General features: G+C 42.2%; 1 protein-coding gene across 1 annotated transcript in view; it reads right to left on the bottom strand.

Moving 5' to 3' along the window:
- Positions 1-19,005, bottom strand: part of pan3 (poly(A) specific ribonuclease subunit PAN3) — a 196,939-nt gene that overhangs the window by 24,825 nt on the left and 153,109 nt on the right. Inside the window, exons 13-15 of the mRNA XM_070892304.1 lie at positions 9,340-9,427; positions 4,339-4,478; positions 121-250 (exon numbers count right to left, since the gene is read on the bottom strand). Coding sequence (XP_070748405.1) covers positions 121-250; positions 4,339-4,478; positions 9,340-9,427 — 358 coding nt within the window. The remainder of the gene's footprint in view (positions 1-120; positions 251-4,338; positions 4,479-9,339; positions 9,428-19,005) is intronic.

The raw sequence follows: 19,005 nt of genomic DNA, 5'->3' as shown, positions 1-19,005 counted from the left end.
CATGCAAGAACATTTACAATGTACACTTTTAAAGGAAATTAGTACAGGCTGTACTTCAAGTCTGGTACTGTCACTTTATCTCTGATCTGTGTACATGTAACTTAGTACTCAAATTTTTACCTTCATCAGATCATCTTCTATCACATCATTTCTCATCTGTGCAGCATCCAATTGTGTGTAAAAACGTGCACCTATCATCGGCATAATATCATTTACGCTGCGAAGTCGGTTTTGATCAGTCAGCAAATACCTAGATTAAAGAGTTAAAAATAATAAAGATCTTACACTCTGAACCACTGTGCTTGCCACATTACAAAAATACTCATTAAGATCAACTTCTTCCCTCTCCTTGCCAATAACAGGCTATGCTTTGCTAAAAACCTTCCCACCAGAAATAAGTGTGACTGGCTAAGGAAAAGTCTAGTAGTCTTGCTAAAAAAAAAACTTGGTAACTTGAAAATGATCGTTTCCTTTGAGTACATCCATTTTTCGGAACCAAGTCTGCATGCTTTGCGGTATGTTGCCTATTTTCAGAGCAAAAATTCCTGCACCAATCTTTAGTACGTCACAAGTTTTGAATCTGAATCATCCTTCCCGTTTCACATTTATTTCCAGTTTCATGATTTCTTTGTCCTGACTGATGCTTGCAATTCCTTTTAAAATGTAATACTTATTTACTTATTAATTTACTTGCCTTTTCATCCTCCAGAAACTAGGTAGCACCAGGGGTGGATTAATGCATGGGACGAAATATGAGGCCCCCATCAGGTGGCAGTTTCATTTAAGCATAGTATATTGATAATGCAGTGTACACAATCTATTCTACATGCATTTTATTGCGTGTTTGTGTCTTAATGGACTAGGTGGGGGTGTGATTTGTGGAGGTGCAGAGGGCTGCGAATGCCTTTGGTGCGCAGGATCTCAAAGAATTTGTAATCCAGCACTGGGTGGCACTATGCTCCACACTGCTACTCGCTTTACTTTCAACAACCTGCTTTCCCTCTGCTTGCCAGTCTCTGCCACTGGACCCCTCAAAGGTCCTCTCTTGCTGTCTGTTTTTTGTCTCATTCTCGAGGTTTTCCGGCCAATTTCACTGTCCTTGATGCTTGCCTAGCCACAACCTGCCATAGTGGGCTATATTCACAATCACCCACATCTATTCTCTTCTGGCCCTCGGGCCTTGTGTATTTGGTCGTAGGCCATCTACTTGCACCCTCTACTGCCCATTATATGCTAGTTTCGTGGTTTCCCTATTCTTCACTGATTTCCCAGCGCTAAGTCGTGAATCTAACAATTTGTTCTTTCAAGCAAATTGCTGGTTTTGCAACTTATGAAAGCTTCGAAACCAGTTCAGGGTGTAATGGAGGTATGGGAGTGCAGGATTTTGGTAGTGGCAGGACAAGATGCATAGAAAGGGGAGGGCTAGGGAGAGGAGTAAGGAAGAGATTGAGGCTCAGAAGAGATGGTCATAGGAAAGGGATCAGGAGGCGTGAGCAACGGGAAGAAATTGGAAGAAAGTATGAGAGACAAGAAGAGTGAGCATGAGAAAATGAGGGTGAGAGGCAGAGTTGGATACAGAGAGTGAGGATGTGGTGGGAGAGGATAGAGGGGGCAATGGGAGTAAGGGGTTGGGAAAGTGGAAGAGAAGGGCACTCTGTGTGGGGCTGAAGCGGCAGACATCAGGCAAGGCTGGGGTGTTGAATGAGCGGCAAACTATGATCTTATGACCCCAAAACTGGCTTGTGCCTCTAGTTGTAACCGCACCCCCCCCCCCCCAAATCTGTGGCATGAAAAGTAACGACCTTCCACCAATGAAAGAAAGAAAAAGGAAAAAATGAATCAGCAATACCAAAATGACAAACAAGGTAGAAAATATGTTGCTACTTAGTATAAGCAGAGCCTTGGCAGATCCGCTTATTTAAAAAGTTGCTCTATTTTATCTATATTAAAACAACCCCCCTTCTTCCACTTCAAATCCTTTTCTTTCCTGCTGAAATCTCAAATCTTTCCCTTACCAACTCATCCTGACTGCTTACAGAGGGCAATGTCAAGAGATAATTTAAAGACTTTCTCTTGAATAGTGAAATTTAGTGCTGGTGATTATTTTTAAAAGATAACCCAGATTTTTTGTACTATTAAGAAGGGATCTAGGGGTTGAAATTCCGTTTCTACCGCCACCCGTTACCGCCGGCGGGAAGTGTCTAATGGGCAGCAAAGGCCTACCTTCGACAGTCAGCGGCATCCACGCCGGTGTAGAAATTCAGTCGGCTCTTTGGCAGAGGTGCCAAGAGCTAACGCTGCGCTGGCTAACGTATCCTTTGCGCCACTATCGTGATATTTTGTTTGAACATTGGACTTCTCAGCAGGCATTCTTACAGCCTGCAAAAAGTGGTGAGTAAACAGCGGAACTCGGGCGGAATCAGCCAGAGAGCAAGGCAAGTTATTTTTTCTTTATTTTTTCTTTATTTCTTCATTTTTTATTAGGTTTAACAGTGGGGAAGTTTGTGTGTGGGTCAGAGAAGTTTGAGTTTTTTTTTTTCTTTCTTCCCGTTTTCCAGCTAGCATGGCAGCAGCTTCCTGAGCTCCCGCCCGAGGATGAGTGTGCAACACCACTTTTTAGCACTACTCTCATCTTTGGGCATAAAAACTGAATTTGGTAGTTTGAGCCTGCACCTAATGCCTGGCAGTAAAATCAGCCCCCAGGCGGTGACACCACCTCAAAAACGGTGGTACTGAATTTCGACCCCCTAATCTTTGGTGAAAGATCTTTAAGAGTACATACTTTGAATATACTCTTATCATAAAAGATGCAATTAAATATTTTTATGGGTTAAATCTAGATGATAGATTATTTCTGAGATGAGTAAATGAATAGGCATTTACAAGGGTCTAAGTAAATATTTGGAACAAGTGCAAAGTTATTAGATCAATTATTCCTTTTCTGTCTCTTGGTTCAAGGAACTGACAAAACATTCAGAATGATTTCTATTTGACCATTACTAAATTTCAGAATGAAGGCAAAAGCAGAAGGACAAATGGATCATGGGCAAGTCATTTAATTAGACTGAGACGTAGTCAATTAATACTTCTGCATTATTAGAATTTTAAATATCCATTTGTCAACAGGCATCTTACTTTTATCTAAAACAAAAATAAAACTTGCTAAAATGTAAAATTAATTGAGTGCTATTTTATTTTTGGGGGCGAGGGGCGGGGGTGTGGTATGGTCAGGAAGGGAGGGAAAGATAATCGATTGCTTTTCAAGTAAGGTGAGCTGCCCAAGCTCTGATGACTCAACAACTTCAAATGAAGTTTTCGTCTGGCTTGGCAGGTACTGAAATTCTGACTACATGGAACAAACCGAACATAAGAATCACAGCTCTCCAATACCTTCACTTTAACAGACCAAATACATTTTAAAAGCAGGTGTTGTCATAAACCAGAAAGCAAAGTCTTCAGAGGAAAAAAAAAGTTTGGAAAATTGGAATCATCCTCCAACATATGCATGGTACAGACTTCCAAAATAAATAGAGCTGATCAGTTATGATCAGAGTGCAAAGTCTTCAAAAACGACAAGTAAGTAGTACGGTGATCAAATCATCTCTGGGGAGGAGATGACGAAAACAAATTCTAAGATCAAAAAATGAGAAAAATAAAACTTTTTCTTTTATTTGGGTGCATGAATGAAAAATTAGCTGCTGTATTTGTGGAATCACATTAACTATGATCTGCTCAGAATGACTCATAGGGTCAGCAGAACTGACCCTATGATGAGGGTATGATGATCTGACTTGAATTGTGAAATTTAAATGGGAGAATATTTCAGAATTCTCCAGTGGGATGGAGGGAATTCCCATTTTAAGTGTAGTAGCTGATTAAATGAGCAATCCTCATTTCAATGGAAATAAAAAGGTATAGAATGTCTACTTTTTAGTTAATTACCAAACATGCATTGGAAAGGAATAAAATAAAAGTAATGACACTCAAAAATACAAAGCAGTCATCTGCTAAATATTAAATCAAACTATTCCTTCAAACGGAACAGAAATTAATATTTTTAGATTGCTGACACAACAAAATTACCAGTCCTTTAAGTGAAACAGAGTTAACTGATCTGAGATTTGAATGTTATTCTTGCTCCAGTGCTGTTTTTTACTGTAATCTAAAGAGCATGTTTCGCTTTCCTCCTGTTAAAGAAGGGAGGCAAAAATGACAGGTGCTAACACAGGAAAAAAACAAACTGTTGGCAGAACATATAACCGCAGCTTAGCATATTTCAATCAAAATAGAAACTTTCAGATTATGCTAATTAAGTAACAGCTTTGCTAAATAACTTACAGAATTAGGTTTTTCAGATCTGAAGAATAATTGAGGGACACCAGCTCCATAGCCTTTTGTAAATTCTCTCGCTGGATTCCTGCCACAGAGTTGCAAGCTAAGGCCAAAACCACTTTTCCTAGAGAGATCAGATCGGCTTGCTGGTGCAAGAAAAGAACAAAATGGGAATTGAAAGTACATCATCATGATAAATAGCAAGTTCACGACAAAAACATTGATTTATATGTCTATGTGTGCTGTTGTAAATAACCCCTCTCATAATAAATTTCACATGGGTTTTTAATCTACATGTCTGAAGTTCACACTTTAAACCCCGTCTTTACTTGTAAACCAATTATTAGCCAACTGCTTCTTCCTGCATTCAAACTCACTGCTCATTAACAGGTTCTACTTCCTACAAGGGCAGCCATGAACACATTAGGCGGACGTAATGGCCCTGGGATGATCAAGTTACTTTTGAATATAGAAAATATTCTCTTGCACATTGCTCTCTTTCTGGACTACTATTGTTGCACCATCTTGTAAGGATGCAACTAGGACTTACACCCATAAGAAATATCTTCATCCTGAAGCAACACATCATATGCTTTAAAAAAAAATAATGGGCCAAATTTCACTAGAGCAGAATGTGCCTCATTAATTGTTTGTGCACATTTAGGTTTTTAATTTTTTTTTTAATGTTTAGACTTCTTTGCAATTTTTTTGCCCACAAAGTTGCTGGAAGTACGAGCTGACAAAGACGGGACATTTGTAACTGATGATTTAATGATAGAGAAACAAACAGAGGAAGGACGGAGAAGGAGGGTGAATTAGAATTCAATGTCAAATCAAGTACAGAAAGAGAACTAAAGAGAGGGAAAGATTCGATGAAGAGAGAAAAGAAAACAGAAAGGGAAAATTAAGGATTAAAAAAAATAATTTTACATTTTTAAAATCTCCTAAAACCATTCACAACCTGAAGGACTGATACTCCACACTTATAATTGTTCACTTTCTGGGCAAGAGAGCTTGATTAGCTACCATTAACAATTATCACATCTATAAAAGTGAGCTTGAACTGTTAATCACAAGACTTAATCATAAGACTTGTAGCATGTTTAATGACCAATTAATGTGTAAATATAGCAACTTCATGAAAATAACGGGGATGTTAAACGCGAGATGCCACTTTCGCAAAGCCAAAAGCAAAGCGTGCAAATCGGGCAGCAACTGGTGGTGATTCGCAATTCACAGGGTATCTCTTCCTCGCTACATGTTGCTGGCCAATTTGTGCATTAATAATGACGTGCATTGTCCAGGCGCCGCTATATATGAAGTATAACACTAGATCTTCTGCTTATTGTGCTCCAAACCTCAGATCACTAGTAGAATTTTGGAAATGAGGGGGCTGGGTGATTGAGTGGATTAGTATTAGATCCTTTTAACAGTTCTGGGCTCGGGCTGAAACTGTTACATACTCATTTCACACAAAAATATTCCTGCTGGACTGGTTTTGAACTCAAATCCCATAAGCAAAAGTACAGGGTACCAATCCCCATCCACACAAATTTCTCCACCCAAACTTTCAATGTTGAATCATATTTTCAAAAAATGAATAAGTACATCTTAGGTGTATTAAATTTTTAGCGCACCTATAGTGCAAAATACAAGCGTGACAAATTGCAAGTGTATTGCAGTACTACATTTTTTCAAGCATTACTGTGGTTTATCAGTAACATTTTAATGAAATTTAAAAAAATGTCTGACTAAAATCTGAACACGTCTCCCTGTATGGAATAGGAACTACATTCAAAGTGCTTGACACATAAAGGATGTCAATATTTTGTCTGCTCTTGTACATGGTCAAGTGCAGCACCACACAATAGCTCAGGCGTAAATGCCAGTGGTTCCATTTTGACATATAGCCGAATTCATAGAAAAAAAACTACAATAAAATGTTTGATCAGGGAACCTCCCCATCTAAAGCTTTTTACCTTTTAAATGATCAACCATCAATAATGAACTTGCTGAGATATAGCAATGTCAAATTTAGTGTAGGGAACATGATTAAAGGACTTGCCCTAGTAGTGTCATCGTTCAATCCCAATCCAGTTTGTTACTACTGCAGACCTATTCTTCCAAATATGCAACCAGATCATCTTAAATTTGAATGCTAGTTTATTGTACATACATACGATTCCTCCTCCCCTCAAAGTTATTTCACTTTTACTGATTCCAGAAAGTGTTTTCTTTAATATATAAAAGTATGTGGTTTTATTGACAGAGCCATCCAGATTGACATCTCAGAAAAGGACTGAATAGAGCAGGACTTGAGCTCGTCAGTCCTTGGTCTGTGACACCGAGTCATCATCATAGGCAGTCCCTCGAAATCGAGGAAGACTTGCTTCCACTCGAAAAGTGAGTTCTCAGGTGACTGTACAGTCCAATACGGGAATTACAGTCTCACAGAAGGGACAGGCAGTTGTTGAAGGAATGGGTGCTTGGGGAGTCTGGTTTGCCGCACGCTCCTTCCGCTGCCTGCGCTTGTTTTCTGCATGCTCTCGGTGCTCAGCGCCTTCTCGGATGCTCTTCCTCCACTTAGGGTGGTCTTTGGCCAGGGATTCCCAGGTGTTGGTGGGGATGTTGCACTTTATCAAGGAGGCTTTGAGGATGTCCTAGAAACGTTTCCTCTGCCCACCTAGGATTGCTTGCCGTGTAAGAGTTCCAAGTAGAGCGCTTACTTTGGGAGTCTTGTGTCGGGCATGCGGACGATGTGGCCTGCCCAACTGAGCTGGACGATGCTGGGGATGTTGCCCTGATCAAGAGCATTGACGTTGGTGCGTCCATCCTCCCAGGGGATTTGCAGGATCTTGCGGAGACAGCATTGGTGGTGTTTCTCCAGCGATTTGAGGTGTCTACTGTATATGGTCCATGTCTCTAAGCCATATAGGAGGGCGGGTATCACTACAGCCCTGTAGACCATAAGCTTGGTGCCAGATTTGAGTATCAATGAGACAACACTCAACATGCCTCAAATATGCTTCATCAGTTGCATAAGATTTGTGTTCACTAATGCTTTTTACAGATGTCTGGTCAAATAAAAAATTGGCATTTGTTCAGTACATACAACATCTTTCAATAGCCACTGTTTGGAAAAAGATCAAGCACCAATTGACTTAAATTATCACACTAATTAATAATACTATTTAGCTCTGTTTCTACCTTTTAAAAGCTTAGAAATTGTTTCTAATCCAAGATCTCCAAAGGCCATCAAACAACCCTTCCTGCTAACTAATACGGCTTGCAAAATGGCACAAAAATAAATTACACAACATATTTATGTCAAAAAGTTAAACCTTATAGCACCTTCTACAGCTCTAACAACACTTGAATTTATATAGCACCGTTAACATACAGAATGACCCACGGCACTTTTCAGTGGAAGAATAGGAATGGAAATACCAAAAGATGGGTGTTTGAAAGAGATGGACAGTCCCAGTAGAAAATTCTAGAGAGGAAGGCATAGGCAGCTGCAAGGCCTACCATTAATAAGGGGGTGGCAGGAGCATGGGATATTCAGGATGCGATAGTTGGAAGCTCAAAGGGTGTGGAATGGAGAGCAGTTCTGGAGAAGGTTGCAGAGGTAGTCAGATGGAGAAAAGTTGTGGAGGGATCTGAAGACAGGGAGATAGTATATGTTGGTGAGGACAAGAGCAATGGATGAGTGGGGCTTAGTGTAGTAACATCTGCAATTTAGACAGTTTGGAACTTATGGAGTGCAGCAAGGAGAATATTGATATAACTGAGTCCACAAGTGGCAATTAATAGATAACACCATATTTAGGAATCATGTCACTGAGGGGGTCAAAGGTACTCCGGAGGTGACAATAATTGGGAGGGAGGATGCGTCCAAGTAAGAAAGAGTGGAAGCAAGCAAGGGTAGCCCCATGGAATTGGGAAACAGAAGAACAGCTGCGGAGGACAGAGTGAAAAAGTGTATTAAATGCTTCAGAAAAAGAGAGAACAAGGAGGGAAAGTGCACCAGAGTTAATGCCACAGAGGATGTCATGCATGACTTTGATCAGGCAGTCTCAGTGTTGGGCAATGGGCAGAAACCAGACTAAAGAGATTCTAGTGAGTTTCTGGAGAGTTGAGCAGAGTTGGGAAGCGATTATAAACTTGAGGTATTTAGTGAACACAAGGAGGTTAAAATGTAACTACAGTTAGAGAAGACAGATGGGTTGAAGATTTTTGAGTAACAGGGTACTGCTCTGAACTTGAAGTAGTGAGGTGCGGTACTGATGAGCTACAATGGAAGCCAGGAGTGGTAGCTGGTGATTCGGAGTTGTGTGAGCAGGGGATCTAGAAACAAGAGGTGGATGTCATCAAAGAGCCAAGCTCAAAGAGGTCAAAAAGGGGAATGGGCGAGAAGCTGTAAAGTGACAAGATCTTGGAGCTGTAATGATGGAGTGATGGTGGAGAGATTTGAGTTGAAGAGGGAAGCTACATGGACGGTCTCTATCTTGGAGACAAAAATTCAAATCCCATGAGCTCGTCGCATTTGGTATCGAATGCAACTATGGAAGGGGCAGGAAAAAGGGGTTTCAAGCATTGATGAGGTGTGGAACAGGAGGCTGGTGAAGCCTTTTTCTTCCACGATTTTGAAGCAGTAGCCAGTTTTGGTAAATGAAAGTGAGGTACGGTAAAGTTTGATGTGGTCAAGCCAAACCTAGTGATTTATGAAAAGGTTGGTTTTTGCATCAGATTGCATTAAGTTTTCATCTCACTGATTTAAGGGGGTGAAGTGGGTGGTACACAGTGGGAAAAGAGGGTGAGCAACAGGAATGGGAGATTGTTTTTCAGGGAACAAGGGTATTAAAATGGAGGTAAGGGAACAACATTAAAGCATTTGCTTCAATTGGGAAGTGATGCCGCCACATGTAGCCCCCTGAAGCAGTGTTAATAATATTTGACAAAATGATTTATTCAATAGTTTGAGTCGAATTTAAAAACTGTGCTCACCTGATACTGAGGCATCATTCCCAGTGGATTATTTTGACTACTGTCAAACGTTAAGACATCAAAAATTCCAACACAATTGACACGTAACCTTGGGACAAAAAAGTAGAATTCAGAAACATTTCCATAATGAATGCAATTTTTCATGCCTTCACTTAATTTAGAACCTGAAGGTTAACAATATTCTCCATTCAGCTTTTGTCTTGTTCTAACTGGATTTTGTTTCCAATTTAATAGAAATTCAAAACGCCATATTGGTCAAAATTTTATTGATTTAAATAATGACAATACTGAAGAATGAATTGCTGTCAGTTACATCATTGACAATGTGAGTTTAAATTTGGCATATGATTCAAAACAGAAATGTGCAAAAATCTGGAGAGAATAATAAGAAAAGTTTTACATTTGTACAACACAATCAAGGACAAAAATCACTGGATAAGAACATAAGAATTAGGAGCAGGAGTCATTCGATAAGTTCATGGCTGATCTTCAACCTCTTTCCACTTTCCCGCCCGATCTCAATTTCCCTCGTTTCCCTAGAGTCCAAAAATCTATCTATCTCAGCCTTGAATATACTCAAAAGACTCAGTATCCACAACCCTTTGGGGTAATTCCAAAGATTCACCTCCCCCCCCCCCCCCGCAGTGAAGACATTCCTCCTCATCTCAGTCTTAAATGGTTGAACTCTTACCCTTAAACTATATTCCTAGACTCTCGAGCCAGGGAAGCAGCCTCTCAGCATCCACCCTGTCAATCCTCCTCAGAATCTTATATGTTTCAATGCGATCACCTCTCATTCATCTAAACTCCAGAGTATAGGCCCAATCTACTCAATCTTTCTGCATTACTCAATCTTTCTGCATTGAACAATCCTCTCATCCCATGAATCAATCTAGTGAACCTTCGTTGCACTGCCTCCAAGGCAAGTATATATATCCTTCCTCAGCTAAGGAGACCAAAACTGCAGAGCAGCCTCCAACATCTAAAACCAGCGCGTGTGTGGTGCTGTCAGCATTTGAAAAAGCGCTAGCCACAGCAACAAAATCGAGAGAAGTGTCAAAAAGAGAAGTAAAAAAGTAACTAAAGTATGACATCACAACAAAGGAGGGAAGTGATTGGTTCTTCCATGTTAATTCAATCACAGGACAGAGAGTGAATTATTAAGGCAGCTAATGACTGATTTAACTTTTTTTTCCCAATTACTGATTTTCTGATTTTAACTTCATTTATAATTATTCTATATATTTTTTTAAATATAATTAATCTTGATTATACTGATTCGAGTATTGTAAAATCCTTATTGTAGTGTTTACCATGTAAATTGAATTTCATTTTTGTTTTCGCCTGTGTCTATTTGCGTGCGCATTTTGGCTGTCGCTTCGGACCCGAGCAATTGACTTCTATTTACACTTCCTTCTCCCGCTTTTTCTCTCTTCCCTGGTCAGTCTACAATGTTGTTATGCCGCCTCTCATCTCCCCTCTCTCGTATACTCTGTCCTCCAAAATCACTACACCAACAATTCATTGCTCTACAACCTTCCTACTCTCGTGCCACCATCCCAGACTTGATTCGCTTTTAGACAAGCCTGCAGCTTCCCTCTGTGCCTCTCTTGGCATTCTACGAAGGGCCCACTGTGGCAATTGTCGCTGTCTCTTCACAAGCAGCAACCCCAACTAACCCATCCGGCTTGCCCTGGGAGGGCTAACCTTGCAAATCTCCTCCCCATCCAAATCATCCCTCCAAGCATTGACTATATGTATGCTGGCAGTAGATCAGTCATCATGGACCCTCTCAAAATCTCCTTGCAGAATGTCCGTTCTCTTGGAAACAAGGCCCTCACCATCCATGACCTTATCGTGGATGACTACATTGACATCATGACACTAACAGAAATTTGGCTGAGGGATAATGACACATTAATCGAAGCCTACCCTCCCAGCTTCCACCACTTGCCCTGCCCAGACCACCGTGGTGGCAGTATAACTCTCATCACCAAATCATACCTTGGTCTGTGTCCCTACTCCTCCAGCATTTTCTCATCTTTTGAACATCTCACATTCCATCCCTCTAATTCAAAATTTTTGTTCTCTATCGCCCACCCAAGTATGATAAAAATGTTATGATATATCCTCACTGCTTTCCTCCCTCAGCCTACGCAACGAGCAGCTTCTCATCCTCAGTGACTTCAACCTCCATCTCAATTCATCATGCTCTCTCTCTCCTCCTGTACTCCCTTAATCTCTCCCTCCATGTAACTTCCTCAACAAATATTCACGGCCACCTCCTTGACCTTGCAATCTCTCGTGGCCTTGCTATTCCAACTGTGTCAATTAAAGATAAAGCCATCTTTGACAATTTCCTTGTATCACTCTCAACCCACCTTTCCCAATCCAAACCTATTTCCTTTTGCATCCGCTCCTGGCAAAATCTCTCTCCAAACTCTCTTACAACTGCACTTATCAACTCAAAACTTTCCAACCTTTGGCCCTCTTTTAAACCGATCTGCTCAACCACACCCTCACCACCACCTAGTACCTATTAGAAAAATTACTCTCTCCCACTGGCCGTTCCCCTTGGTACAGCCCTCATCTTCGCTCCCTCAAGTCAAAAGAGCACAGACTTGAACGGAGGTGGTGGACAACTGGTTTAACCATTCACCGCCAGATCTGGCTCGAACACATAAAACATTATCGGGCCCTACACTCGTTTACAAAAACTGCTCATTATTCCAGGATCATTCTTGAATGCAAAAATAACCACCAGCTACTATTGTCTACTGCTAACCATCTCCTTAAACCCCTCTCCCCTGTCTCCACCACACTCACCAACAAGTGTGAGGAGCTCATAGACTTTTTTATCTCAAAGATTGAGACGATCCGATCAGCTGCCTCTGCGAGTTCCCTTCCTTCACCTAGCCCACAAAGCCAAACTTCAACTGACGCTCCACCTGCCCTAGCCCTAAACTAACATCTTTCTCTAGTTTCTCTTTGATCTCCCCAAGCTCATCTTGTCAGAGACCCACTTCCTGCTCCCTTGACCCTATTGCCACTAAACTGCTGACCACCCAATTTACTTTTTAGGCTCCCATGATAGCCGACATTGTTAACAGTTCTCTCTCCTCGGGTAATGTTCCCTTCTCCTTCAAATCTGCTGTCATCACCGCTCTCCTCAAAAAACTAACCCTTGACCTCACTTCACTCGCGAGTTATCGCCCCATCTCCAATCTCACTTTCCTGTCCAAAGTACGTGTTGTTGCCTCCTAAATCCGTGACCATTTTTCCCTGAATTCAATGTTTGAATCCCTTCAATCTGTCTTTTTTGCCCCTGCCACAGTAACGAAACGGCTCTGTCACAAATGACATCCTTTGTGACCATGACAAAGGTAAACTATCCCTCCTCGCCCTTCTACACCCTTTGACACGGTTGGCCACTCCATCCATTTCCAATGCCTCTTCTTCGTCGTCGTCCAGCTAGGTGGAATTGCACTCGCCTGGTTCTAGTCTTATCTATCTAATCATAGCCAGAAAATCTCCTCGCAATGGCTTTTCTTCCCACTCCCGCATTGTTACCTCTGGTGTCCCCCAAAGATCTATCCTTGGCGCCCTTCTATTTCTCATCTATATGCTGCCCCTTGGCGACATCATCCAAAAACACAGCGTCAGTTTCCACATGTACGCTGACGACACCCGGCTCTACCTCACCACCACTTCTCTCGACACCTCCACGGTCTCTAAATTGGCAGATTGCTTGTCCGACATCCAGTACTGGAAGAGCAGAAATTTTCTCCAATTAAATATTGGGAAGGCCGAAGCCACAAACTGTGTTCCCTAACCATTGACTCCATCCCTCTCCCTAGCATCAATCTGAGGGTGAACAAGACTGTTCGCAACCTAGGTGTCATATTTGACCCTGAAATGAGTTTCCGGCCACATATCCACGTCATAACTAAAACCTCCGTAACATTGCCCACCTCCGCCCCTGTCTCAGCTTTTCTGCTGCTGAAACTCTCATTCATGCCTTTGTTACCTGTAGATTTGACTACTCCAACTCACTCCTGGCTGGCCTCCCACATTCTACACTCCGTAAACTTAAGGTCATCCAAAACTCAGCAGCCCGTGTCCTAACTCGGAACCAAGTCACGATCACCATCTCACCTGTGCTTTCTGACCTACACTGGCGCCCGGTTAAGGAACGCCTCGATTTCAAAATTCTAATCATTGTTTACAAATCACTTCATAGCCTCGCCCCTCCCTATCGCTGTAATCTTTTTCAGCCTCACAACCCCACAAGGTGTCTGCGCTCCTCAAATTCTGCCCTCTTGAACATCCTTCATTATAACTGCTCAACCATCGGTGGCCATGCCTTCAGCTGTTTGGGCCTTAAGCTCTGGAACTCATTCCCTAAACCTCTCCGCCTCTCTAGCTGTCTTTCCTCCTTTAAGATGCTCCTCTTTAACCAAGCTTTTGGTCTTCTTCCTCAATTTCTTCTTTTGTGGCTCGGTGTCAAATTTATCTGTTTTGTTTTGTTTTGACTGCTGTGAAGCGCCTTGCGACGTTTTACTACGTTAAGGGCGCTTTATAAATAAAAATTATTAAAACTGTGCGCGATAATCCAGGTGTGATCTCAACAAAGCCCTGTACAATTGTAGCAAGACTTCCTTACTCTTGTACTCCAACCCACTTGGAATAAAGGCCAACATGCCATTTTCCTTCCTAATTGCTTGCTGTACCTGCATGCCAACTTTCTGGGTTTCCTGTACAAGGTTGCCTAAATCTCTCTGAATACCAACATTTAATAGTTTCTCACCATTTAAAAAATATTCTGCTTTTCTATTCTTCCTACCAAAGTGAATAACCTTACATTTCACTACATTATACTCCATCTGCCAACTTATTGCCCACTCACTTAACCTATCTATGGGTTCAATTTTCCCCAATGCTGTTTTTTGGCATATTTCATGTTTTATTTGGGCCAGATACTCCAAAAAAAAATTTGAAAGTTTCCCCGTTTTCATTTTTGAAGTGGCGCCGTGCAGCCTGTCCTTTAGCTACGGGGAGTGGTGGAGCCTAATGTCTGTACTGAAAAAAGAATGTTTCCTCTTTTGCATATGCGCAAAAAAAAAAGTCATTTTTTACATGAGTGCTATGGGCGCACATGCCCAGGACACCTCCCGGTCTGCATTCAGCCATTTTTAAAGAGCCAGTTGTGTGTGAGAACTTTGAGTGGTGTATCAGAACTTTAATTCCGAGTGGAAAAAATCGGAGCTGCAATATGCATCGCGGCTCAAGGACCAAGAATTTCTCACAGGACGAAGTGGAGGCACTAGTTACTGTAATTGAGGCCAGATGGCACGAGTTGGACACCAGTAGTGATCAAATAAAAGTTTCACCAAAAGAAAAGAAGAAATGCTGGTACCAACTTTCACAAGATTACTGTACAATGGTGACCACTCCGAGGTCCATGGCCAGTGCAAAAAGAAGTGGTAGGATCTTGGACAACTAGTTAGTATATGTAATACTTTCATTTATTCACTGGAATTGCGATTGTAAATGTGACCATCTGTATCTGACCCACAAGAACACAAGAAATAGCAGTAGGAGTGGGCCATTTGACCCTCTCGTACCTGCTCCGCCATTTAATATCATGGCTGATCTGATCATGGACTCAGTTCCACTTCCCTGACCGTTCCCCATAAACCTTTCTTCCCTTATCGTTCAAAAATCTGTCTATCTCTGCCTTAACTATATTCAATGACCTAGCCTCCACAGCTCTCTGGGGCAGAGAATTCCACAGATTTACAACCATCAGGAGAAGAAATTCCTCCTTATCTCAGTTTTAAATGGGCGGCCCCGTATTCTGAGACTATGCCTCTAGTTTTAGTTTCCCCCATGAGTGGAAATATACTCTCTGCATCCAACTTGTCTAGCCCTCTCATTATCTTGTATGTTTCGATAAGATCACCTTTCATTCTTCTGAACTCCAATGAGTATAGACCCAACCTACTCAACCTTTTTTCAAAAGTCAATCTCCTCATCTCTGGAATCAACCTAGTGAACCTTCTCTGAACAGCCTCCAATGCAAGTATATCCTTCATTAAATATGGAGACCAAAACTGTACGCAGTACTCCAGGTGTGGCCTCACCAATACCCTGTACAGTTGTAGCAGGACTTTTCTGCTTTTAATCTCAATCCCCCTTGCAATAAAGACCAACATTTCATTTGCCTTCCTGATTACTTGCTTTACCTGCACACTCACTTTTTGTGTTTCATGCACAAGGGCCCCCAGGTCCCTCTGTACTGAAGCACTTTGCAATTTTTCTCCATTTAAATTATAATCTGCTTTTCTATTTTTTCTGCCGAAGTGAATAACCTCACATTTTGCCACATTATACTCCATCTACCAAATTTTTGCCCATTCCCTTAGCCTGTCTATATCCCATTGCAGATTTTTTGTGCCCTGCTCACAATTTTCTTTCCCACTCATTTTTGTATCATCAGCAAACTTGGCTCCATTATACTCGGTCCCTTCATCCAAGTCATTAATATAGATTGTAAATAGTTGAGGCCTCAGCACCGATCCCTGCGGCACCCCACTAGTTACTGTTTGCCAACCGGAAAATGAACCATTTATCCCGACTCTGTTTTCTGTTAGTTAGCCAATCCTCTATCCATGCTAACATATTACCCCCAACCCCGTGAACTTTTATCTTGTTATGTGGCACCTTATCGAATGCCTTCTGGAAATCCAAGTACGCCACATACACTGGTTCCCCCTTATCCAATCTGCTCGTTACATCCTCAAAGAACTCCAGCAAATTTGTCAAACATGATTTCCCTTTCATAAAACCATGCTGACTCTGCTTGATTGAATTATGCTTTTCCAAATGTCCTGCTACTGCTTCCTTAATAATGGACTCCAGCATTTTCCCAATGACAGATGCGAGGCTAACCGGTCTATAGTTTCCTGCTTTCTGTCTGCCTTTTTTTTAAAAATCGGGGCATTACATTTGCGGTTTTCCAATCCGCTGGGTTCTCCCCAGAATCGAGGGAATTTTGGTAGATTACAACCAATACATCCACTATCTCTGCAGCCACTTATTTTAGGACCCTAGGATGCAAGCCATCAGGTCCAGGGGACTTGTCTGCTTTTAGTCCCATTATTTTACCAAGTACTACTTCTTTAGTGATAGTATTCAGCTCCTAATTCTCTGTAGCCCCTTGATTATCCCCGATTAGGATGTTTTTGGTGTCTTCTATTGTGAAGACCAATACAAAATATTTGTTCAATGTATTTGCTATTTCCCTGTTCCCCATTATTAATTCCCCAGTCTCATCCTCTAGGGGACCAACATTTACTTTAGCCACCCTCTCTAAAAAGTTTTATTTTCATCTTTGCAGTGGAAGGTGGCACACAACAAAAGAGAGAGACTCGAACAGGAGGCGGCCTGGCAAATCTGCACCCACTGACACCCTTGGAAGACAGGATCACTGTTTCGATGGTTCCTGCCTGGTGAAAAGCAACCACCACTGCACAAGCCGGGCCCACACTCGCGGGAGAGGGCAAAGTCCTGCAAATTTCAGAGTCTGACTTTGCTAAAAGTTAAGTACTACGCGAGCTAGCCATGCTTCGGTTCATGGGGATGTCTCCGTCAGCTACGCTTCGTTTGATGCAATGTGCTATCATTCATCGTGGTCCTTCAAATGAGCCTGTTGCCTGCGCTGTGAGCCTACTCATGCCAGCCTGCCCCCTCCTCTATTAACTGAATACTTTAAAGTTTGATCCAAGAATATTTTTATTAAAGTTAAGTACAAACAAGTGTTAAATTTTTGAATAAAATATATTTTAAATAATTTCCATTATTTGTTCCATTAACACAACACAACACATTATGGAACAGGTCCAAACAGTAAACATGGTCCATTTGGAATAGTTGCCGCTGAGCTTTCAGGCAGCAAAGTATTTACGGATGAGCTGCTGGTGCAAGGCTTGAGCAATCATTAAAGGGGCACAACGGTCTGCCCTCCTCCGCCATCATGCTCTGGGTTCGTCCTCCTCGTCATCTGCATCTTCCTCCTCATCATCAGCCACTCTCACCTCTTGTGGGTCTTCCACTATCAACTGCTGCTGCCTCATGATGGCTAAGTTGTGCAGCATGCAGCACACAACAGTGAACTGATCGACAATCTCAGGGGAGTTTTGCAAATAGCCTCCAGAATGGTCCAGGCATCGGGAACACTGCTTCAAGATGCCAATGGTCCTCTATTATGCTGCGCGTCACAATGGGCAAAATGTTGTATTCCCGGTCAGCTTCTGTCCGGATTACGCATAGGGGCATCATGAACCAGGTGACGAAGCCATACCCTTCAGGCTGCTGCTGAAACATGGCAAATATAGCACTCTCGCTTGGAAGAACGCATTATGGGTGCTCTCAGGGCATCTCGCATCAACTGCCACGATGCAATGCATGTCGTCACAGACGAGCTGCACATTCACAGAGTGGAAGCCTTTTCTATTCTTGTACATCTCGGAATCCTCCAAAGGTGCTCGCAAGACGATGTAGGTACAATCAATGCAGCCCTGTATCTTTGGGAAGCCAGCAATCCTGGAGAAGCCCACAGCCCTGTCATGCATTGCCTGGGGAACTTTATGTAGTCATTCCTCCGGGTATATAGTGTAGCAGTTACCTGCCGAATGCAGATATGTGTTGCATGTTGAGAAATGGTGCACACATCCCCAGTTGTGGCCTGGAATGATCCAGATGCATAAAATGAAAGTATAGCTGTAACCTTCACTGCAACTGACAAAGCAGTCCTCCTGACGCTTCTAGGGTGCAGATCTGCTTTTATTAACTCTCAGATCTCGGTTACAACTTTTTTGCAGAAACACAGCCTTCTCACAGTCTGCATCACTCAGGTGCAGGTATGAACGCCTGTCTCGATATACCAGACGTGGGTAAGGCCTCTGTCCATTACCCTACGGGCGAGGTTCCTCAGGTGATGATGCCTAATCAATCTTCTCCTCCGCAGCACCATCATGCAGAAGGCTTGCACGAGGAATGGCATTGTCAATATTGCCTCCATAATTTAATTGTAGCTTTGCAAGCAGATCAACACAACAGGACAAAGCACTCACACCTTCGTTCCGCTCTCTCTCTCTCCAAGGTGCACACCCTGGTATGGACCACACCCTGGTCTGTATACGTGTATAGGCTTGCTTAGAATGGGAAGCTAGGCATTCAATGAAAACATTTGGGGCAACGAAGTCTAATGTAATTCTTTAATTTTTGACGTTTTTCAAAGTACCACCCCACCACCGAACGTCTCCTCACCGGGCTCGAGGGTCGGAGTGTCGGTCAACAGAATTGCTCCCTCGCCCGGACGCACGGCTTCTTTTGAAGCTGCTGTATAGCCTAAGGGTTATCACCCCTTATATATGTGGCTGGCAGTTCAGTTCGGCTTCCACCACCGCCCCCCTTGGGGTTTATTTTGAAGCCGAGCCTGTGTCTGGCCGATGCTCCGACCTTGGAGCCCAGTGAGGAGACATTCGGTGGTGGTGTGGTACTTTGAAAAAAAATCTAAAAATTAAAAAATTGCATTTGACTTCCATTTTCTCCCATTTGACTTTGAAACAATTAAGATTTATGATGCATATTCTTTGCCTTCTT

This window comes from Pristiophorus japonicus, chromosome 10, assembly GCF_044704955.1.
Source record: "Pristiophorus japonicus isolate sPriJap1 chromosome 10, sPriJap1.hap1, whole genome shotgun sequence".
NCBI lineage: Eukaryota > Metazoa > Chordata > Chondrichthyes > Pristiophoridae > Pristiophorus > Pristiophorus japonicus.
Note: the sequence above shows the minus strand (reverse complement) of the source record. Positions and strands in the feature narration are given on the sequence as shown.